Raw genomic sequence first — 23,854 nt, 5'->3', positions numbered from 1 at the left:
GATCCGAAGGATCAGTAGGAATCCTCCGACCCGCGACCAAGCCAGCTTCGTCTCTTAAACCCAGGAACTCGAGAGCGGATGTCAGCGAGCTACTGGCCTCTGGAGGACAAAGGCCAACCTTTCAGGTGTCAGCTCTAAGATTACTGGGCACCTGGGCAGCAGGGTTCGCTGTGGCACGATGTGGAGAAACAGTCCCTGACAGTTTTGCTTCCCTAACCCACGGGAGCAGCAGAGCCAATGCGACGTTCCCTTCGGAATCGCCAGCATTCATTTTTGCAGTTCAACCAATACATAAGGAAGGAAATTGTATTGCACAATCACTAGGCGATATCACAATGGTGTAATGCCCTATTATTATTATTATTATTATTATTTTAATTTATGCTTTAGGATAGCCCTTTGGGTATTCCCATCTTAGAGTAAGTAGTTTTGAAAAAAGTTAATATGATTAAAATGAGGTCAAGTAAGGACAGGGCCTTTCTTTAACATTTCTTCCAACACCAACACAGCTTGGGTGCTGGTGGAGGGGAGCAGGGAGATTAGTGGACAGGGGTCTGCGCAGGTTTTCCCCAGGCAGGGTTTGACCCCATGTCCTACCAGCTAAGAGGAGAGCGTGACTCCTACTGAGACACCAATATACAAACAAAGCAAATCCCCTGATCTTTTCTGCAATTGTATTTCAAATTCAAAAGCATTTCAGTTTCCCTAAAGGCTCCAAGGACAGGTAAACAATGCTAACTAATATTGATTACATAGGTTTTTTTATTGAATGATACCTAATAAAGTAAACACCGGTTCAGGATCGTTCCTCACTAATTTATAATACCAACAATTTGTTTTACTGAAAATAAATAAATAACTAAATAACTAACTAACTAATCCCATTAAAATATTTGATTATATGGTGCCAGCATTTACCACGATTCATATGTGTTTTTTGTTAAATGTAGAAATGTAGAGACTGTTCTATTTATGGATAGTTACACGTAACAAAATAATTGAATACAAAATAAAAAATGACCAAAACTCAAAAATGACATCTCTTTAATTTTATTACAATGTCATCTGTGTTTGTTGTCACTTCAAAAAAAACGTTGTTTAATATTACAAACTATACACAAACGTGTTCATCACACAAAATGTTTGATCGCTTTGGAAAATGTTACAATATATACAAAAATATATTAACAACACCAAAAAATAAAACAAACATTTAACAGCAAATGATTTTGTTTAGTCAGGCATTTGTCTAATGCAAAATAGCACCACACAATGAATTGATAGCATACACAGCATCAAATATTCTAGTTTGTTAATATGCACTTTACCCACTCAGTGTCCCACTACATGCTCGAGGGTAGATATTTTTAAATGGGATATAATTAGATTCCTTTAAAAAAAAAAATGTTGTCAATGTAATTAAAACAATAGCTAATATTAATACATTGTGGTCAGAAATTGATGTATAACAAATAATGGACATCAGTGTTAAAATTAATAATAATGCAAAAACATATATTTTTGTAGTGCATAGCACTTTGTTTGATGCCCCTTCAATTACTATTCAGGAATCTGGAATTGCTCAAAGCAATAAGGCGCTGAATTTTGGTCTTGGAGTCATTTGGACAAAAATGTAGTTCACCCATTAATTTAAGCACTACTCATAAATGTGTGACGTGGGACACAAGCCTGTCAACTATTTCCTGCAGTTCTACATATCATTCATGTTACTAAAAAATAAGAAACTTTTAGAGGTAGAATTCACAGTGTTTGAACAGAACCGCATCTTAAATTATTAAAAAGATTTGTTATTGATGTACATATTATCTCAATAGAATTGACTGGTGGGGATAAACAGTATTGGGGACTGCTGATGTCTATGGAAATTCAAAAGAAATATGATGCCTGCTGTGTTTCCCACACAGCTTTGCCAAGCCTCACCAAGGTTACCTTTATGAACATTTGAAAGGATCTGCTCTGGGTTTCTTTAAGCGCTTGTATCTCATGAGTAAATACAGTAAATTGCAAACAAACTTCAACTTGGTGGATGCATTGTGTGAACAACAGTGAATGGGATTTGTTCAGAATACCAAACTCAAACCCTAACCTTAAAGAGTAAGTAGCAGGGTTCCGAAAAATATAGCGTTACACGTCCCCACGTGCTGCTACAACTGATTAAATAACAATCCTGTAATTTTTCTTTTCATTGTTAACAGCCTGACAACTTTTTAAACTTATAACTTTAGTCTGTTTCAAAGCTCTTTTCAAAATGTCTGCTCTAGTGCACTGATACTGTAAGGATTATTGCCCACATTGTCAAACAGGTAACACAGCAAATATGATCCATGATGTGGTACGGAACAGAAAAGCCAGAGCACTTGTTATGTTTTTTTTTTTTTTTTTTTTTAAATCGCTCTTCCTGCAGTGATTTAGAAGACGACGTTAACAATGAAAGGAAAAATTACAGGTACGTTATTTAAACAGTTGTGGCAACACGTGGGGACGTGTAACGCTGTATTTTTTAGAACCCCACTACTTTCTCTTTAACCCTAACATCAAAATCTGAATCACCAAAGGGAGTGAACATGTGTGACTGTTTAACACAGGTGACTGCTTATTAAAGATGCTGCTGTCATTCACTTGTACATGGAAGAAAAAACAAACTTCTGTCTGGTAATTGCAGGTCACCGAATAGTTCAAATGATGGTAAACCTAGGTTTTATCGTACATTGAATTGTCAAGTTGCTTTTTTTTTCTTTTTCTTTTTTAGTTATTACACTGCAAACTGCAACAACACTTAAATTGACTAAATTATTTCCATCTGTGTTTTAATGTACATAAACATTATCAGATATATCAAAAAGCTTAATGTTACATAAAATATAAAATATCTTTCAAAAATATATATTTGTACTTGTACTATATAAAAGCAAAGCAGGGAGCACAACAGGGAGATCTACTGTCTGCATGTTTTACAGTAGAATATATCTTGTACCTTCCAGGAAAAAACACTGGATACAAAAATAAAAGAACAATCAGAAGACCTAGGCTGTGGCTTATTTCTAAACATTATTGCTATTTTTTGGATGGTTTAGGCAAAGAACAAGTTTTCCCCAAACTTGCAAACAACATTAGTATTACACTTTTTTTTGTTGTTGTTGTAAGCTAAAGTTAATTTAAAAAAGTAAAGTGCTTTATTATAATGCAGTTTTTAATCACCACAAACACAGTCAGACCTTTTAATATAGGGAGATTCATCAGCGGGGTAAATATACAGCTGGTCCTTCCATACAGGTACTGCAGTCTTTAATACCGGATTTAGTGGAATTTAAAATTTGATACCGATGAGCACTGCTTGCAGTTGTCTCAAAATCGTCTCTGTAATCGCGTGCGATTGTCAGCAGAGGCACTTCGGTTTCTATACCGGGCTGCAACAGACATCTCTCCTGGCCGAGTTGCTGGGCCTGCTGGGACACCCTGGTTTATAACCTGAAATAAAAGTTTGTTATTTTGTGAACATAAAATAATGTGCAGTTATTCTCGTTTAGGGGTTCTATAACACATATAAACCTTTTGATGCTGCCACATAACAAGGTAATATGGTTTTATATAGCACCTTTAATGAAAGAACAGTCCAACAGTTCTATGCTTTAGTTATACATTAAAGGATAAATACAGCTGACTTAGAAAGAGCAGCTAGCTCGGATACTCACGAAAGGAGAAGTAATCTGCAAAACTCCTGTCGCAGACGGATTCCATCCACAAGCATCCTGTACGTCTAAAAAAGCATGACAAAATTATGATAAAATAGTTACATTTACATTAGGTAAAGGGCAATTTTACTCCATTTATGAGGCCCAAACTGGTTATGGCTTTTAGCAATCAATTCACATATGTTTGAGATTTTAACTCCAGTCCCTAATATTTTGACATGCATGTCACAGTTACGGTATGGTGTGTACTATACTACCACATTTGTGGTCATGCATTAAAATCTAACCCTAGGATTGGCATTTAATTATGCAGCAGTGCGGAGTAGCGGTCAGGGCTCTGGACTCTTGACCGGAGGGTCGTGGGTTCAATCCCAGGTGGGGACACTGCTGTTGTACCCTTGAGCAAGGTACTTTACCTAGATTGCTCCAGTAAAAACCCAACTGTATAAATGGGTAATTGTATATAAAAATAATGTGATATCTTGTAACAATTGTAAGTCGCCCTGGATAAGGGCGTCTGCTAAGAAATAAATAATAATAATAATAATAATAATGCCACCACTATCTCATTCCTACCAATTAACAAAAGAACAACTAAAGATAACTTCTGGTATTTTAGGTTCAATAATTGCACAACGCTATCACAGTTTTTGGTATTTGGTACTTTTAGGATAGCAGCAGCATAATAAAAATGTAATCCTAGAATTAGTCTCTCTGTAACATTTTACTTTAAGTGAGTCTATGCGTGGTGATGTCAAGTATTACTAACAGTAGCAGTGAAGTTTGTGCCAAGAGAAGTCTTTCCCCTCAATTCAAGAGGCCATTCATCAACAATGACCTTTTATCAGGGTGGCAGTGTGTAAATTCTTACCAGTATCCAGAGAAGAGAAAAGTGAGAGCTCCAATTAGAGGATAATGCCGCTGTGTCCTACCTGCATGACACTGCTTTGATTTGAAGGTGTGGTGCTTCAAGGGAACTGCCCCATCAACCCGATTACCTTGGTGGGGTCTTAGTGGGGTACCTTTGAAATTGCTATTCATAAAACTGACCCTGCCTTCTTTTATCTGTGCTAACTTACTATAGCAGTAAACACACATTTAAAAGCAAGTTTAAACCAGCTCATAAACATTGGAATTACAGCTCTATTAAATCAAACAGCTATACTTCTTAACCTTAGAATAAGTGGTATCTCTTTAGCGCACTGCCTGTTGAAATCCTCTATATAATTTTATTTCTTGATTTTGTAATTTAACCAAAGCAGATTTACAATTTAAAAACTGTGCATGCTGTAACTGGATGTTTTGTTTTGCAGGTGCAGTGTTATATCTGATTTACTGAATGACAAAAAGATATTTCATCTCTGATGCAATCATCAAAGCAGGCATTCCCTTATAAAAGTTTACAACAGCATACCATTCATGTCTATTCCATACAGGAGTGTGCAAATTTATTAGAACAAATCAAGAGTCGTCATTTATATCCTTTATATACCTACTTGCATGAAACCTCTGGGTGAGAGAATTTCATTTTGCAGTCAGTAATCGGTGATATAGAAACAGTAGGCACAGATGTGTGACAATGTAAGACAACTTTGTGCTTAACTTAAGCATCTTAAACAACTTTTAAGACGTTTCATGCATTTCATTATTTGTGTGTTATTTTTCCCTATGTATTTTAAAATAATTGAATGTGTGGCCTATTAAAGCTATTAAATTTGTTTCTCAAGAGACCTTTCTTCCAAATATCCAAATTTTAAAAAAATACTTGAAATGTAGTCAATGAAATCCCTCTTACGCAGCAGCCTGTGGTTGAGGCGGTCCAGCGATTGAAGGAGCTTCTGTTCCTCCATGGACAATGCGCCGAGGCCCAGGTACTGGGCCCGGTTTTGTAGGAACGTGTGTTTCTGTGTTTGCACTGTTTCCATGGCAGCCAGGATCTCACTGTCCGCAGTTGAGGTATGTGCCAGGTTTTCTGCCAGCAGAAACTGGGCTGTGCTCTCAGAAACTGTCAACAGAGAACACACACACACACACACACACACACACACACAAGCCATATGAAACCTTTTAGAAATACAGAGGTTACATTGTACTCTAGTGTAACAACTGAAACCATGAACCTATCCCTAACCTAATGTGCAGTCGTCCTTCTGTACCTTCAAGCACAAATCTAAAGTATGCATAACATTACAAATGGATTTTGCCTAGCAACTAACTAAACTTACCTCCAATACAATCTTAAGACTGTGTAAATACATTGTAAAGTCATTTATAAACAGCGTTTTGTTTAACTGCACATTCTTTTAGATCTTTAAGAGTAGTATTTTATAACAAAAGTTTAATGAATGACTGACAAACAGTTGCTGTCTTCATGTAAACAGACTATGTCTGCATTCCTTTCATCCAATTATTGAAAAATGTTTTAAAATTATTTAAATTATAATGACTAATGTTTAAACTTAGACACCTCCCCACCAACATGTATTGCAGTATAATACATCTGCATTTGCCTTTTTTTTTACTTTTTAACAATATCTGGGTTTAGTTTAGGATTAAAGCACTATAAGTTTGTAGCTTATAATACCATCTCCATTCTTAATTACGTTAAAACAACACTTGCAGTTTCGGCAAGTGACTGATGAAGATAAGCTTTTAAGTCAGTGACTGCTTGGCCTTACACCTTATCTAAAAGCCTGTTTTATTTCAAGCTGTCTCCGTATGATAAAAGCAGTCTCTTTGAGATCCGCACAAGCCCACATCTGCAGGCATCTTCTTTGTGATGCAAGTAAAAATAACAACACTAAGTTAAGGTACAGCAGACAAACAATTTAACAAAGCGCCTTGTATTTTTAATGTGCACATGAGGACATTTGATGGAACCTTTGTCTGCCAGTGTAGATTCTACACTAGATTCCCCTCCTATTATTTATGTGTAAGATAAGGCCTATGCTGATTCTTCAGGTAAAAAATTCAACAAGATTTCTATAACCATTAACATAAACAACATGTTAACATGTTAATAAGTTAATAGGTAACATTTAAAGAACAAATAAGTGCCAATAAAATGAAAGCCTGACCGTTTGCTGTTGTGTGAAACCAGACAAAGTTCTACCACAGTTTTTTTTTTTTTTTAACTGATATCCGTTGAGGTGCAAATCTAATAAAAACATGTGCAATATTATATTATATTATACCTTGATCAGGGTTCAACATGCTTACTGGTTCAAAGTTGCTTGGGAATGGACTGATCTGGACAGTCCTTACAGATCCCTGAAAAACAAAGGAATACCTTATTTTCTGTAATGCAGTAATTGGACTTTATAAAGAGTTATTGTACCAAATTCTGTCTATTTTCACCCACAAAAGAACAGTCAAAGATTCTGATTATGTGAAAACTCAGTCTATTGGTTAGTTGCACACAAGCCATCAAGGTGCCGGTTGAAAAAATACTAAGTCAGTTGCTTAGTGAACAGGAGCACAGAGATGATTCACTGCGACGACTCTGTTAATTGTGATTTATTATCTGACTGAACGCTAAAAGTTAATTACATATTATATTCTAACCTGGCCTGAGTCACTAGAGTTCTAGATTTATGGAGACTAGCAGAAGGTCACCGACACTGATTTCTATTTCCAGGCTGACTTGTACGTAATACAGGAGGAGAAATAGAAAGGGTACAAGAAAAAGGTTGGTGCTATGCTTGTGAATTGATAAGCTCTTACTTTAGGGTTAATTATAAAAGAAACTGCTCTTGATCAGTAGTGGATGACCATTTTGTTGATAACTACCAGATTAGCAGCTTTCTCATTAGTAATGCCTGCAGCCGAAGGCTAATTAATTTCCTGATAAAAAGGGAACATACAGTTCTACAGTAATCTCCCTTTTTTTCAACATATCCACCATTTTTTAAATGTTTGTACAGACTCCAAAAACATCCAATGCTGCTCTGGGAAGCATCACACCGACAGGTTAAGGATTTATAAAAAGTGAGGTGTATTTCCAAAAACAAGATTACATTAGTCACATTATTTGCTTGCCAAATCAGATGTAGCTTATACAGTACATTTATTTATAGAAGGTAAAGCTATTACTCATAGATAAGTTTTATTTTAGAAAAAAGTCACAGGCAAGTGATAAAAAGTTAAAAAAAAAGGCAGCTGTGAGATGGATGGATCTTAACTAACCTTTTTGAAAAATACATTAGGTAAAGCATGTGGTTAGCAATACAGGTTATGTGAAAATTGTAATATGTACAAGTTCATATACACTAAAGTAAGGTAATCTATTAGGGTAACTTGAGGCTCCTAATAGCCCTGGTGCAAGATCAAATTGAAAGGGGTTGACAGAGAAGGAGGAAGTTGACCGTACCAGAATAACATTTATTTTTAAGTGACTCACCATAAACCACAATTAACAAGGTTACAACTCTTATCGTTTGCCAGTAGCTTTCATTTTCGCTATAAACATTATAAAATACCTGTCCATTGAGAGCTGGCTTCCTGGTAGCAGAGCCTATGGTCTGTCTCCTTTGCTCCAGAAGAGCTCTGTGTTTAGTCCCATTACTGTCCATGATCTGTTTTCTCCTGTTGACAGCAGCTTTACAACACACACAAAAAAGATGATAAATCAAAACCATGAAAGTAGGATCCAGAAAACGTAATCTTGTTCTTTCCAGAAGTTAAAAAAGTAAATGCAGTAAAATATGTTTTAGCAAAACCTGGCAGGTGTTAACAGTAATATATCATGGCAGTTTCACTTCCACATTGTATAGGAGGGGTTGATTATGAACATTAAATTTCCGGGAGCCCAGTTCAATTTCCATCTGGGGAAAAAAATCTGGACCATATTATACCATCGATGATCTGTCTCAATTCAATCCAAATGAACATTACTCCATATTCACTATGTTTATGAATTTAGATTTGTTTTCCCCCAAACTGATGTTTCCCAATTAAAAAGTAAATAGAAAGTTAACTGTGATACATTTTGACAGCAATTTTACAGTTTGCATATGCTTTTTTTTTTTACATGCTTTTACTACTTATCAGTTTGTTTCCTTTTTTTGTCATTTTTCGTTTTTTTGCTCCGTGGTAGGGTGGTATCCAGACAACTGGTGGTCCTTATTTTTTGTGGCTGAATTTGGTATCACTTATATGCTGCCATATTATATTAGTATATGGAATAAAAGATGACCTGTAGGGAATTTCAAGAGAATAATTCCACCGCTGGGATATATGACACCATAAACCACTGCACTTTTTTGTGTTATAAATGTGATAACTCCCTTTTTTGTGTGATGAGGTGATAACTCCCTTTTTTGTGACTTGTAAAAATGTTGGAACTGGCTGCAATAATTGGCACTATTCCTGTATTAATAATGAACTGCAGATTTGCACATACTGTACTCCACATATGCTGATGAAATAGTTCTAGCATCTCTCTCTCTCTCTGATTTTTTTTGTTTTGTTTTTTTTTATACATCTCACACAGGTATAAGCTACCTTGAGACAATATTTTAATGTAAAAGTATCTTAAAAATCACAAGGTGAAATCAAGATTTATGGGAGACTACAACCAAAATCACCATGAAAGTGTGATAAGGACAGGACTGGCATGAGACAGAACCAAACGTTCACTAATTTTAATTGGAAAAATTACTATATACTATGGACAACCAATAAGATTCGTTCAGTGAAGTAGGACAACAAGTTATTTTTACTTATAGTAAAGTTCAATCTTACTGTTTGATGGAGAAACAAAAAATCCACCCATTCTAGTGACCGACTTGACTCCATTCATCAGACTACCGCCATCAATTGTAAGATGAGATAGATTGGGTCGAGGCTGATGCAGGTTAGACAAAAGACCATTGTGAGCAGCAAAGCTCTGAGAGTCATCTAACACAAAAATAACAGTAGAAAAAAAGAAAAGTATGTTAAAAATGTGGTCAAAATTCTCTTTAGAATCCAGTAAAATCTGTTTCTGATTTGCTGTTCATTATTATAAATTCTGAGACATATACTGTATATTAATATGAAAGTAATCCCGTGGGAGATTCAAATTCCCTCAGTTGAATTTCTTTCAAATAGCTCCTTTTTATAACCCGGCCAGGGAAGGAATATCGCAACCCTGGGCCAATAAAAAGCAGATGCTATTGATAGAGTTATAATCTTTCTAAAAATCTAAAATCCCCCCTCCCCACCCAGGAGTACTGAACTATATAGCAGTGTTGAAACTACCAAAGATAAAGTGAAGTTACTATTTGAAAAGACTAGCTGTTTCCTTTACTATGAGGGCAATCAGAGGTCAATACACTTTATCACAAGAGTCATTTGGTCTTTGATAGCTTGGTTTTGCCTTGGGAGTTGCACACGTTTGGGAGTGCTGTGCTATTGCAGCAGCAATTAACATTACAATTTGAAAATATATGTAGCTTGAAAGTCATCACAGGTCTTCAAGCTTTGGGGTGTGCCAAGCTACCTGCCTGATTGTGTTTTTTTTTGTTGTTTGTTAATTGGTATTCAGTGAATTGTCAAAATTATGCAAAATCAGTCAATCTTTGCTTTAGGGTTTAAACTGCACTGTTTAAGTTTGTCAGTCATGTAGACTTCAATTTGCTTAGCATTATGAAAAACAGCACAATAACAAAACTAAATTAAAGATGATTTTCAAATTTAAAATCCTACAATTTATGTTCCCCGTTTAGCTCAGTGAAAACACATTAAACAAAACATAATCAAATTATTTTCAGAGATAATTAACCAACTCAACATGGTTTCAATAATGAGCTAATGAGAACATAATTGGACTTATTTTATAAAATAACAACAAAATAACTTGATTTACTACTTTAAATGGACCCCTTTACCATGCCCTAAAATCAAAATGTCTAATAAAATGCTATATACAGTGTCTTTTGAGATCTTTAAACAATTTTTTTGACAGATATACAACTTGGATGAAACTGTGGACAAGAACAGTACCATCCTTGGATGTCAGTGCACTGCGGACACCCTGCCACAGCTTTGTGATCTCCTCATCGGTGGGTGTATGGTCCACACGTAGACCGTTCTCTCCATAGACCGGACCCCGTCTGAGAGCACTGTTCAAACCCTCTTGCTGGGTCACTGTCTCTACAGTGTTGGCCATGTAGGTGGCCTTGGTGACAGTCTCATAGGCCGAGACTGTGTAGGAAGGTGGGAACGGTGTGAAGGTGACAGCACTGCTGGTGAAGGAATTACCCTGTGGCACAGAACAGCCATCCGGAATGTCTTTGTATGAAGCATGTTCCACAGGCATGCTTCCTTTGCTACCAGAGTAAATGTCTGTATAAAGAGTCCTTGGGGGCTTAATGACTGTCTCCCCATTTCTGGTGACAAGCTGCTTGTCCTCAGAAGGAAGGATCTTGGGCGGGGGGTGAGGTACTAAGATTTTACCCTGTGATTTAACAACATTGACAGCTTCGCCTGCAGATTGTGGCCTGAAAATGGCACCCTTTCTGGTCTTGCTGGCAGCACTGCCCAGCCGAGCCCTGGCTGATCGAGCTCTTCTAGGTACCTTCTGTCTTCCCTTCCGTGGACTAGCCTCGTTCTGTTCCTGCAGCTTACTGTCCTGACCCTTGGAGTCTGCCCAAGCTTGTTTAGTGAAATGATAACCAGTGGAAGCCACAGAAGTCATGACCTGGGTCGCCTCAGGGGTTGTTGTCATGGTAGCTGTCTGGAACTGACCCTGATGATGTTTTGCAGCAGCTGATGGGTTATTAAGATTGCTTTTAACTTGGGAGTTCTTAGCTTGATTCTGGTTGGCTAGTTCCTCGTCTTCTCCCATCTCCTCCTCATCTTCATTCCCTTGAGCAATTTCATCAAACCATTTCAGTTTTTTCTTTGTCTTGACATTCTCCGATTCCTTCTCTTTCTGTTTTGTCAGCTCAACGCTGTCCCTGATAGATACCCCAATTTGTTTTCCAAAAACAACACTGCCACCATTGAGGGTCACATACTTTGATTGTTTTTTGAGTATGCCCTTAATTATCTTCTTCTCATTCTTTGTCTCAGAAACAGCACTATTTAACTTGCTGTGGAGTGAACTAGAATAGGATGGTGATTTGTCTGTTCTTATTTGCTGTATCTTTTGCTCACCAGCAGTGGGGGTATCATGAATTTTAACCAGGAATGACTTGGGTACATGATCAGGGGTGTCTGCATCATTAACTTTTTCACTTTTTAATCCATGATTGGCTGTTCCAACGCTGCTGTTCTTGGCAGTGACAGGACTGCTTTCATAACCCTTTGTGCAATGATTGGGAGTAACTTTGTCAACTGGTTTTACAGGAGTGCTTTCTGTATGATTTATGGTCTCCTGTAAAGTGCTGGGGAGTGCAGAGGTGTTGTTTGTATCTGCCTCACTTTTAGAATGGCTGGAAGGTAAAATCACTGGGGTTGCAATAGGTTGGGATGAGAAATGCACTGATGGATTTCTGATTTGCTGTATTGACTCTGGTTGACCTTCTTGTGTTGAAATTAGAGTTTCTCTTGGTGTTGGATCTGGGGTAGACCAAGCTTTACTCGGTATAACTGTCAGACCACCCTTAACTAAATCATTGTGTCTTTCAAGTTTGTCCTGTACAGCTGTTGTAAGTCTAGGTTCAGTCCCACATGGAGTACAACTGACATTTGTATTTAGGGCTAAAGGAATGTGGTCATTATAAAAGGATTCTTTAGCATTGGGACACTGATGATCAATGTGGGCGTCTCTTCTGTTCTGAGCTGTTTCTTCTTGCTGCTTACTGTTCAAACACTTGTTAATAATTGATTCATAAGTTGTGTTTGATAATGGACGTGTCTGACAGTTTGCAGATGTCCAACTGTGCTGGTTCCACAGATCATGGCTCTCAGTTTTAGAAAATGGCATCTCAGCTGCAGAGGACATACCATTAAGGTGCTTCCGTGACGACTGAGGTCGCCTGTAATTGTCAGATACATGGTCCTCTGGAGAAGTATAAAATGGACGTTGGTAATTTGCCATAGAGGTATAGTTCTGCTCTTCATTCTCCAAGCTATCCAGGCTAGATAAGCTTTCAGATTGTCCAAGCTGTCTGACTTCTTGTTGAAAATCCTAAAAAGAAAAAAAAACACATTAGTAAACTACACTTAAGCTCATTGCTAATAAAACCAAATATCAGTTCTGATTTCTACCATGGAATCAGTTTCCTGCAAATCTGATTTTCAATCAATTCAAATTCAATCAAAACATATATTAGGGATACTTTAGAGCTTCCTTGATACTGATTATTTACTGCTATCACTAATATTGAACGTTCCTCAAAATACCTTAAATTAAATAATTAGTGGTGGTGCTACTATTTATATACTACTGATATCTCCGTTTTTTAAATGTTTTATTTTTTTACGTCTTTCTGTGTTCGACCACTGCTGTCCTGACTTGCTTGTGTGTTTGTATCAGGACCACCTTGTGAGAGGCCTTGTTCTCAATGAGTACTTTACTGGTTAAATAATTAAATAAAAAATAAGCTATATACAAATCTACTACCATGGGAAGTGTTAAAACATAATAGCATACTTTTAGTACATGCATCTTTTATTTTATTTTGCTTTAACTCAAAGAGCCTTTTTTAAAGTCAGATTCTTGATTTAATTGCATTTTAACAGCCCTAAAATCACCCCTTCAGGTTACAGTATACTGTATACAGCACTAAGACTAAACTGTAACTCAGATTGCACACAAAGAAAAACAAATATTCCCCTTCTATCTGGCATAAAGATAAAATCTATTGACTAACAACATGTATTACAGGTAATCCTAGATAGGAAGCAGTCTTTGAATAGATCTCTCTTGTGGTTTCAGCTTTTTATTCTGATACCACTTAAAAGTGATGTGTTTAAATCGTACTATAAGGGATTACCCCACTGCAATCTTCTATATCGCTGTAGGGGTGCTGCAATTATGCTGTTAACATGGTGAGTTAGGCAACTAAAGAAAATCTGCAAGCAAAGACTTATTGATATTTTACACTGTACAGTGTAATAGGGGCCACTTGAACTGAAAAACACAAAGAAAGCTGAGCGCAGACTCTAGAGCCCATAGAGTCCCCAGTAAAATGTTATCTTTAAATGAGTGTCGCTAACACCTGACAAAAGGATTATACCTTGTCTACAATGTATGTGTTAACAAACACTACCCACACATTGAGCAACCTGGAGACATGTTTATTACTAAAAACACAATCAGGAAACAGATACTATAGACTGATTAATGTCTTTCTCTTTTGTACATTTTCAGCTCTTTTGTTAATTTTTCTTTACTAAAAGGTTGGCTTTTTTTTTTCAATTACTGATTGACTTGCAAGCATGTTTGGATGCTTGTGGCTATTTTTCCCATTTCCCTGTCTTTAGTAAACAAGAGATTTGAAAGAAAGACTTAGTTAGGATTCTGTTAAAACAACTGAACACAGCACTGTTAATCATTCAAAATGTTAAAACTTTTTAAATGTTCACCTGCTCCACTGAGCTTCACAGAAACTGACACCTGGATACAATAACCTTTGTTTCCATGTCCTCTGCTTAGTCACCTGTGATCATCAGTATCCAATGGAACTTCAGAGTGGTCTCATGGCCAAGGTGTAAAAGTCAATGGCTAGCTTTTATATAGATTGCTCAGTAGCCCTCCCCAGATGAGAAGATTTTTTGGATTTTCTACCCGATAATCTTCCACGCCTTTTGTGGCAATGAGTTGTCACCCTGTACTACTTACATAATATGTGGAATTACAAATAACCATTCAAAGCTTCTTAATTTCAATGTATAGCTACGATTACTGTACCAATCCTAAATGTTTCTTTTCAAATCAATGCTTCTGCTGATCAGCTAAAAAAAAAAAAATGCACGCCACTAAAAAAAGAAAAATAAAGTGACAACAACTTTGATTAGTTGTTAGAACTTTAAAGAGGGAGGTCAAAGGTTTGAAGAGTGACATGACCTACAGACTTTTATATATTTTGTTGCACCAACAACCTGACAAACAAATGCTCCTGTATAGTCTGACAGTGTGTTTATTCTCGTCTCTCTCTTTCACTAGTATGGAACTGTCACAACCGAAACACTTTTACAGTACTGTAAAACTGATGTCATACTGTTATAGTAGCAGAGGCTTACAAAGCCAGAACTCCATTTGGGTTAACATATCTAAACCCAATTTTAACATCTCAAATCACCTTTTGGTGAAACTTTTAGATGAAGTCAGCAAATCTGAAATCTGTTTTTCTCTGTGTGTTCACTGTGTATATTAGTTGAGCATTTTCATTCAGTGAAATCCGACCCAATGATCTTAGAGATATGCCACATCCCTAATCTAAATCGGTCCATTCCTTTGGAGATTAAAAAAAAAAAAAATGTAAATAGGATTATGACTCTGCTCTTCAGTATTTTAGAAGGAATTAAGGGGTGGTCTATGACCAATACAGGTGACAAAGTAGACTCACAATCCATTACTGAAAATCTCGGAACATGACGGTTGCTTGAATAATCACTCAAAGGCACCTCTGCCTTACAAATGAAAAGATAACTCCCCAAAGCTCTCCCTGACTGGCGTCTCATGTGAAAGGGACCTGTGTTTGCACTGCTAATCTTTTAGCACGTCTAGGCAGGTGAAGCTTTGGGCTAAAATTACATGCTTTTAACGCCACAAACAAGGTACCAAAATAAGTTAATACTGCTGGTATAGTGAGTGAGCTAATGATAACAGTTAGGTATAATAGCAGTGATGGATGACTAGGACTATAGAAAATTGTCAATCAAAACACACTGTCCATAACCTAAACACACAGGTAGTAATTGAGCTTTGGTGGCCAGAACAGTATGAAGGAAGTTACGTAGGATGAACCAAATACTTAGAGTCCAAATATTGAAGTTTTTTTTCTGTTTTCTCAAATGTAGGTTTTTTATTCACAGATAAAAAGACGCACATGAGTGGAACTTTCACATAAACAGGCTCAGAACCTCTTAACGACTCTTCCACCACATGGTTTCAAAATGAAAGTTTGCAGACTTTCTATTTCAGTGCTCTGCGTGTATTACAGTAACCTTTTACCTGATTATTTGGGCAGTGTAGGATGACTCACAAAGCACAGCAACAGATTAGTTAAACCTGCATCTTTGGTTTGCATGTATCACACTGACTGCACACTCAACATTATGATTAATTTTTTAAAGGTTCAGAATTAGGATTAAAAAATGTCATTATAGGATGTTCAATATGAGACTTTTGTCCTTTCTGTAAAGTTGCTGTGCTTGTAAATAATGTAATTAATGTATCAATCAATTACTTATTAACCTAGACATTCCAGTAATCATTTGACTGCATCCCTTTTAAATCTGAATACATACCAATACAGGTAAGATGCACTGTTATGAGAAAACAATTCTCGCTATTGCTTTAACCACTCAATTGTTAATCTAAATAAAATTAAATTAAGTTCTTAAGACTGGTTTTACAGACTGCTACTAGCACTAATCTTGAAGTGCCTAATGTTAGGTAAGGTAGTCCAAGATTAGTGATAATCAGGGTCTATGAAGCCAGCCTTTAGTCTTGTAGGCAAACATTGCCCTTATTAGTGTATGGAAACTTTATGTATGGGGATAAAATATAACACAGCTTGAAAGTGTTTTAATGTACTGGGAAGCGAGGCATAAAACACAGTTGGTGGGATAATGTTGGTGAAATTAGCAAAGTAATTTGGTGCCGCCTCCTGGGGGAAGATTGGAAATACAGTCTGTCTACGCAAATGTGTAATAAAAAAATATATTACCACATTATTTCTTTCTGCACACAGGTCCAGTTACAGTATTTTTGTTTCTGAATTTAAAAAAACAGGAGCAAATATGGCACTACAGAAGCTGAAAAAATATATGCCCTTGATGTTTAAGTACACTGACTATACAGGTTTATATAAATCTTATGCTTAAATGTGTCCTCTTGCAAAAAGGAACGTTTTCACAGTAACAAAATGTGAAATCTTCCGTGGGCGAAATGTGATTCTCAGTCTGCGACAAAGTTTAGGTGTCAGCACATGGGTAGCACTACAGACTGCACTAGAGAAGAAGATGCTAATTCCTCCAAAACCTCCATCACACTGTTATGGAGTAGGAGTAGATAATGGAAACTACACAGATAAAAAAGCAATGAAGAGAAACAGAACACAAAACGACTGGAAACGGGGGAAAAAAAAGATTTTAAAATGCATTTAATGTGCTACTTTAAGCAGGAGCGAACATTGGGCTTTTAGAGCAAATTACTTTATGTTACTCCTTACATGGTTTCATCTGGGGCTGAAGGTATAATTGCATGGATATACAGTAATTACATGTTAAGTAGTACAACTGCATGGTTGTAGGTTATGCACTCTAATATTTACACAGTTGTTTTAATATAACACTGTTTGAGAGCGATTACCTGCTGCTCCTCCAGGAGGCGCTGTGTCTCCTGCAGCTCATGCTGAAACAGCAGCTGGCTGTTCATGAGGTTGGTGCCGCTCTTCTCCTGCATCAGTTTGGCATAGGCCACTGCTGCTGACAGCTGCTTCTGGTAGCGAGAGCTACTCGAGACTGCTGAAGAGCTCGGAGATGAAGAGTGGCTCCTGTAAACAGTACTGAACTTTAGACTGCTAACCACGTAATACTGTATATGTTCAGTGATAACAAGATATACCGGTACAATATCACTTATGTTGATTACAGACATTTAGGGCCATAGTCAAATATTTACAGTATAGTTTGTACTATAAAGAAAACATGTTTATGTTACAATGCTCCGTAAAAAAAAAACATTTTATTTAAAATGCAAACAGTAGAAAGGTTAATAATAATGTATTTATTTTTGCAAAAGTCTTGCAAATCTGAATTTCCTGAACACCACTAACTGCTTTGTTTCTTTTTGATATATTTTTATATTTGTTTATCTAAGAACATAAGAACATAAGAAAGTTTACAAACGAGAGGAGGTCATTCGGCCCAAAAAAGTTGTTTGGTTGTTAGTAGCTTATTGGTCCCAGAATCTCATCAACCAGCTTCTTGAAGGATCCCAGTGTCAGCTTCAACAACATTACTGGGGAGTTGGTTTCAGACCCTCACAATTCTCTGTGTAAAAAAGTGCCTCCTATTTTCTGTTCAGCGGGTACGTTTGATTCCTTTCTACGGCATTTGGTTGCAGCTCAGAGTTTAAGCCTCTCTGACTTAATTCGGCACGTTTGCATAAAAAGGTAACTTACTAACATCCCAACTGCTCTGAATTTGAGTTTTCCTTTGTATCCGCCAGTCCTATCTTCTGTATGAAAATTGAAGCATCAGCATAGGTAAACTGGCAATGTAAATACCATGACAAAATGTATAGGCAAATTTCATACAGATTACAAACATATAGCCTTCGTGAGCCCATTCAGTCAAAAGAAACGTAATAAATGGCCATAAGTTTCATCACAATTGGATAATCGGTTCTCTATATTCGGTTTTTTCAAAATGTAAGTGGCCGTAAGTACACTATATCCCTGTATAACTTTTTTAGGGTGTCCTTCCAAAGCTGCGATTTAGTTCCTAGCATAATAACCAGGGCCACTGAGCCACCAGTGTCTCTTTCCCACATCAATATATTTTACTGAAGGGAATAGGATATTAATTAAGTTAGCAAGATGCATGTTCTTACCTGTTATTGGTGGGGTTTCTCAAGTAGATTGGAGAATAAGGAGATGAGGACGAAAAAGAACCTTGGATCTGTTCAAGGGCTTCTTCTAATCGAGGTGTTTGTTTTCTATAAACTTTAGAAAGTTAAACATAAAATAGTATTGTAATGTGTCTTTGTGATATAAAGTGTTGTACTAGTCTAGCTACTGGCTACTGTTTCTTGTTTGTAGCTTATACAGCTACAGTGTATGGTCAAAAGTTTTGCATCACCCTAGAGAATTAACACATTTTACTTCATAAAGTTGAATGAAACCTGCTGAGTAATGTCACATTAACATATTGAATTGCATACCGCTTTGTAGTTTTCCATATACTTAACGGAAAACTGATAAAAATTTAAAAAATGTGACATCTCTAAATCTAATGTGAAATACTGTATTTCTATTATGGCTTCTGGTACACTTTTGCAAAATCATTTTGTAGTTTCTTTGATTACATGATGCTAAATAAAAGATCTAAATTATGTTCATATAGTTTTTTCAATCTTAAAACTTTTGGCAATAGCTGTATATTAGTCAGCCTATTTATTTTGTTTTGCTATTCCAAAAGCACAATATATTTGGATTGCTAAAGCTATACCCAGTAATCACATGTGTTTTTAAGACTAGGATTATAATGCCAGAGTGCTTTTAAGCACCAAAAAAAAAAAAACAACTGTGTTAACTGTATGCAATTGTTCAATGCTAACACAGCATACAATGCCAGAACCATCAACTATCTGAATCAAACTTGTTGTTTATTTTCTTATTTGGTACTTTTAAAAAGCTGCTATAGGATAGCTGTGTCATAATTAAAATTAAATCCCAGGTTAAGTCTCATGTTATTTTTTTACCTTGGGGTTGTAACCAAGTCAATACAAAGATAATTAAAAAAAAAATTTGATTACAGTGAAGAGCTACTTCTTTGGTGTGCTTTTGTATTTTGCCCACCTTGTCTCTTTCTCTGTGCTGGAGGGAGATGTGCTCTCTGAAACCTCTCTGTCACCTCCTGTACTCTCTGTTTCCTCTGCTGGAGGATGTCTTCCCTCACTCTCTGCTCCCTCACATCTTCTTCTTTTCGCCTCTCCTCCAGAATTCTGCAGTTCAAACAGAACAGATCTATTTAAACAAATGGCAAAATCCTGGAAAACAAAACTACACAAGGAAACTGAATGCAACGGAACAAAAACAAATGGATAATACATTAAAAAAAGAAGTATGTTGACTGTCCTTTTTAATTGTAACACAAAAAATGTTTTGAAATGGTTGTGAAAATATTTTTTTTCTTTTAGTATTTCTATATATCTCATGATTAAAAGTTTATTGTTAATAAATCTTACAGTACTTTAGTTAATGTGCCACCTATACATCAACTTTTTTTATATTAATAGAATACAGTTTTATATTCAGGAACCCATTCTAGGTTGTAGTTGGCTTCAAGATTGGCAAGCGCTTCCCAACATATAGCTTCAGTAGCTCAGCCAATCACGTGCCAGTAGGCTTTCCTACAAAACATCTTATCTTGTAGAGACTTGTCAAGTCAGCACAGATAAAAGTTCCATCAACCTTGTAAATGGAAGCTTGTAATCCCAGAACACAAAAAGGAGGGCTGACTGAGGAAGGCAGTAATCTAATCGTGCAACAAACACTTGTTCAAGCCTTGTAGGTTCCTTGTATTTTGCTTAAAATGAAAGATGAACCTTTCCCTGTAGACAAACTTCTCAGAGTACTCATCAATTAATCAAATCCACTACTCCAGGTACTTAAAGTTAGACAAGTGCAGTAAGAAAAATAAACAAAATGCTTCTCCCGTTCAAAATACATAATGCAACAAAATCACTACGCATCTTGTTTTGATCAATTATTAGCACTTAGTAAATGTGCATATACTGTAGTATTTAAGACAATGAAGTATTGATAAATAAAAAAGATTTGGGGAATCAAATACAGTAAAACCTGTAGTATTGGGTATCACATTTTAACTACATACGGTAGCAGATGTATAGAAAAAGTATACACAACATCACATCATGCTAAAAGCAATAACTAATTCTGTATACCATATTATATTGTTTATCTTCTAGTTATTTGTCAGATTATATTGCTTGGCACAGGATTTGGACTTGAACCTGAGGTGAACTTAATAGCCTAAGGGAAACCCTTTAGTCTAGCCAGAACAGCGAATGGATCTTATAAATTGCATGACAGTTCCTAATTAAGAGATCTAATTCCAGCGGATAAAATCCTGCTGACATGTTAAGTGTGGAATAATAGGATATCTATTTCCCTTCACTGCTTTCTGTCACAGTGCTGCTAAAACCAACAATGTGTCACCGCAGCATTGGAAAAAATATGCCATCGGCTGGGTTAGGGACAATGGGACTATATACAGCTACAATGGACCAGGCAGCTTTGTAAAACAGCACGTGGAATAATGTTTCACAAATAAAACTAATAGTATTCTTATTTTCTCTATATTATAAAACAGATTTGTTGAGTATTATTGGGCTTATGTAACATACCATACAGTATAAGTACATACATAACTGAAGTACTGAAATGAGTACAGAAGAGGGTTATATTATTATTACATAAACATGGACATGGATGACCTTTAAAAAAAAATAACAGTACATCACAAACTGGAATAAAGTAACAAAACCCCTTTTTTATGATGGAATCATCCGCATCATCCTTACAGGAAAACATACTGAAAAGGCACAGACAAGTAAATGGTTAGATTTTAGCTTCACAAATACAGTAACACTTTCCTCACACAATATGGCTTTTTCAGTACATTTCAGATCCATATTAGCACCTACGCTAACGAGAAGGGTACTGAAAGCTTACCAAACTGTTGCCTAATGTCTCACTGTAAATGTCGGTTGGCTTAGAACAAAACTGCTGGGTTCTTAAAATAAAGTTGACTTTAAACTCACCTTCTTCTGCGATTTGTTTCCGAAGAGAACTGACGAGCCCGGGCTCGACTTGCTTTCTGCTCCTCAACCAAGGCTTGACGATCCTCTTCCAAATCACCGTCATGCTGTATCTTTGTATTTCTGGTAGCATATGTGGTTAAGGAGTTTAAAACCTAAAAAAAAATCTGGCTTGTATGTTCAAAGTTCACAAGTTCACAATTGTCATTAACAAATGGAAACCAGGACCAATAAAACCCAGTCCACTGATTCCCATAGACTGTAAAACAAGTTGAGTCGTTGTTCCACCCCTCCAAATGAAAATATCAAAATATTGGAATTGTTAAACTCAGACAAAAAAGTTACTACGTTACTGAAGACAGGTGACGTCTACTTTTTGTATCTTTATTACCTGGTTGCCATAAAGACTTATCTGTGCAGTATATCTGTGTAAAGCAGTGGTGCTCACCTACAGGGCTGTCCAAGATAATCTGCTTCTTAACATCAAACATTGCAAGTGCCTACTTGTCTAGGTAGAGAAAACAATGAACACTTTATTGAAATAGGCTATATTATGTTGAGTGTGTTATAAACAATTGACATATATACAGTAAAAACATTTAGGGGGCTCATCCTAGAGAAAGTTTGTAGTTTGCTGAGCTTTTCCCTTATGTATGCTGTAGTATACATACTATGGTATATATAACATGTATGTATGTATGTGTATTTTTTTTTTTTTACACACTCTTTTGCTATTTACCATAGTTTCCTGTGTATCACCATGCTTTCGCTAGCCTGTGCTTTACAACACTGTACACTTGTTTTAGGACAGTGAATCTTAAAAGCAAACAAAGTGTTAACAAACAAAACATGATTCATGAAAGGTGTTCAGTTTGTTGAGTATGAATTGTTCTCTTCCTGAAGCTTGTCTAGAATCATTATAATTGACAGCCCCCTCCCCCAACCAGGGTCTTGGGAGGTCCTGTTATAATCCAAGCGAGACCGATGATCATGCCAAGGTTTAATGATACAGCCAGCCAACACTGAATTACACACAACATCTGATTAGGGGAAACAATTTAGGAACTCCCTCTGTCTGGTGAAATAACGTTTTTCATATCTTTACTGTTTTTCAGTATCCTCTATGAATGAAACTAGGATATATACTATAATAGCAGTGATGCAGTCAGAAACGTTGACAGCTCATTATAAAGGATTAGACAATAAACAACGTAAGGATTATAACAAAAATACTGCTCTATTACTGGCTTACTGTACTGTAGCAACTTTTCTGCCAAACAAATAAAAATGTATAATGATAATTACATAATTGATATAATTCAAACAAACTCCCACTTAAAGCTATAGCTACAATTACAATATAACATACATTCAGTTTTTCGACTTATTTTTTTGAAGGATACGAGTAGGAGCTGGCCCTTTGAACATGCATTCTCATTCCCCCACCGACAAGGTGGCGACAGGTGTGCAGAGACTGCCCGAATCCACATTCAAACCGTTAGGGATCGCTGAATTCATTTATGAAACGGGTTGTCATATTCAAAATAGCTAACCTCCACCACAGCATTGCAGAATACCCAAATGCGAGATGTTACTACTAGCACGCTCCAGTTTCAATAATACGTTTCACCATTGTAGCAAAATGCTTCGTTTACTACTCGTTCTTCACCCAGTAGCTTTTACTTTAATGTATAGAATTTATAATTTACCTGGGTTTATCATTAGTAAAAACTTTCGAGCCGCTGTCCCTGTAGATCCAACAGCTCCGCCATCTTGACAACCAGAGACGCTGCTTCCATGGTAACGGAAAGGGAAACCATGGACGGAAAACATCAGGCTTTTTTTATCCTTGAAATTAGGTGGGAAAGGAAAGGAGGAAGCGACGTACGATCGTAATGTAAGGGACTGCACGAAGTACGACAAGAACAGTATGTCTTTTTAAACATGTACGGCAGACTGTGGTAGGCATGCACTCAGTGCACGTGGCAAGCTCACATACTTGAATATCTATGGCTGCGCGTGCGATCAGCCCTCCTGTGTTTTTTTGCGTATGATCCCCTCCACCTGGAGACGAGTGCCCACTGAACAGTTTCCAAATGTTGGAAAGTATGAATAAGGCATATTTTTTGTAAACTGTGCAGGATTATTTTTAACGGTGGGACAGTGGAGCAAGACTGGTGTTTGTGGTAGTTCAGCAAATCTGTAGCAGTTCCCAGACTCGCAAATTGCAAAGATGCTGCAGGGAAGTGTAAACGTCACACATAAGGCGTGTCTAACAATTTCAGCATCAGCATTGCTTTTGAAATTCAGATTGATTGATAGCGTGTTTATAATACAGCAATTGTGTGTTCATTTAAAATAGAAGATAGTTGACTTAATGGAATGTTACCGACAGTGGTATTATTGATCCGACACATGCAGTGTAATGAATGACGTTTAAGAGCTGAAAACAATTAAAAAGGTATAATTAAGCAAA

At 36.6% G+C, this 23,854-nt stretch overlaps 1 protein-coding gene across 4 annotated transcripts; it reads right to left on the bottom strand.

The window, feature by feature from the left end:
- Positions 1 to 1,088: 1,088 nt before the first annotated feature.
- Positions 1,089 to 23,662, bottom strand: LOC117405465 (centrosomal protein of 126 kDa). 4 transcript variants are annotated; one of them, XM_059030959.1, is made up of 13 exons: positions 23,088 to 23,662; positions 22,782 to 22,886; positions 21,382 to 21,501; positions 19,394 to 19,539; positions 18,427 to 18,538; positions 17,182 to 17,365; positions 10,698 to 12,828; positions 9,456 to 9,611; positions 8,192 to 8,310; positions 6,908 to 6,983; positions 5,509 to 5,718; positions 3,714 to 3,778; positions 1,089 to 3,489 (listed from the first exon to the last, which is right to left on the bottom strand). In XM_059030959.1, exons 2-13 carry the CDS (start codon positions 22,814 to 22,816, stop codon positions 3,367 to 3,369), a joined length of 3,477 nt encoding a protein of 1,158 aa, XP_058886942.1. In that variant the 5' UTR covers positions 22,817 to 22,886; positions 23,088 to 23,662; the 3' UTR covers positions 1,089 to 3,366. The 4 variants fall into 4 exon arrangements, with proteins under 4 accessions (XP_058886942.1, XP_058886943.1, XP_033864433.3 ...); XM_059030960.1 differs by having other exon boundaries at positions 22,782 to 22,852; XM_034008542.3 differs by having other exon boundaries at positions 22,782 to 23,662.
- Between the last annotated feature and the right edge of the window lie 192 nt (positions 23,663 to 23,854).

This window comes from Acipenser ruthenus, chromosome 9 (genome assembly GCF_902713425.1).
Source record: "Acipenser ruthenus chromosome 9, fAciRut3.2 maternal haplotype, whole genome shotgun sequence".
In the NCBI taxonomy this organism is placed as follows: Eukaryota; Metazoa; Chordata; class Actinopteri; order Acipenseriformes; family Acipenseridae; genus Acipenser; species Acipenser ruthenus.
This window is presented reverse-complemented; position numbering and strand designations above follow the sequence as displayed.

Coding starts and splice junctions, on each gene's coding strand:
- LOC117405465 (XM_034008542.3), bottom strand. CDS start 22,816: ATGAGAATGCATGTTCAAAGGGCCAGCTCCTACTC. Junction 6,984..8,191: donor AGCCAGCTCTCAATGGACAG/GTATTTTATAAT, acceptor TTTGTTTTTCAG/GGATCTGTAAGGACTGTCCA. Junction 3,779..5,508: donor CCTCAACCACAGGCTGCTGC/GTAAGAGGGATT, acceptor ATGCTTTTTTAG/ACGTACAGGATGCTTGTGGA.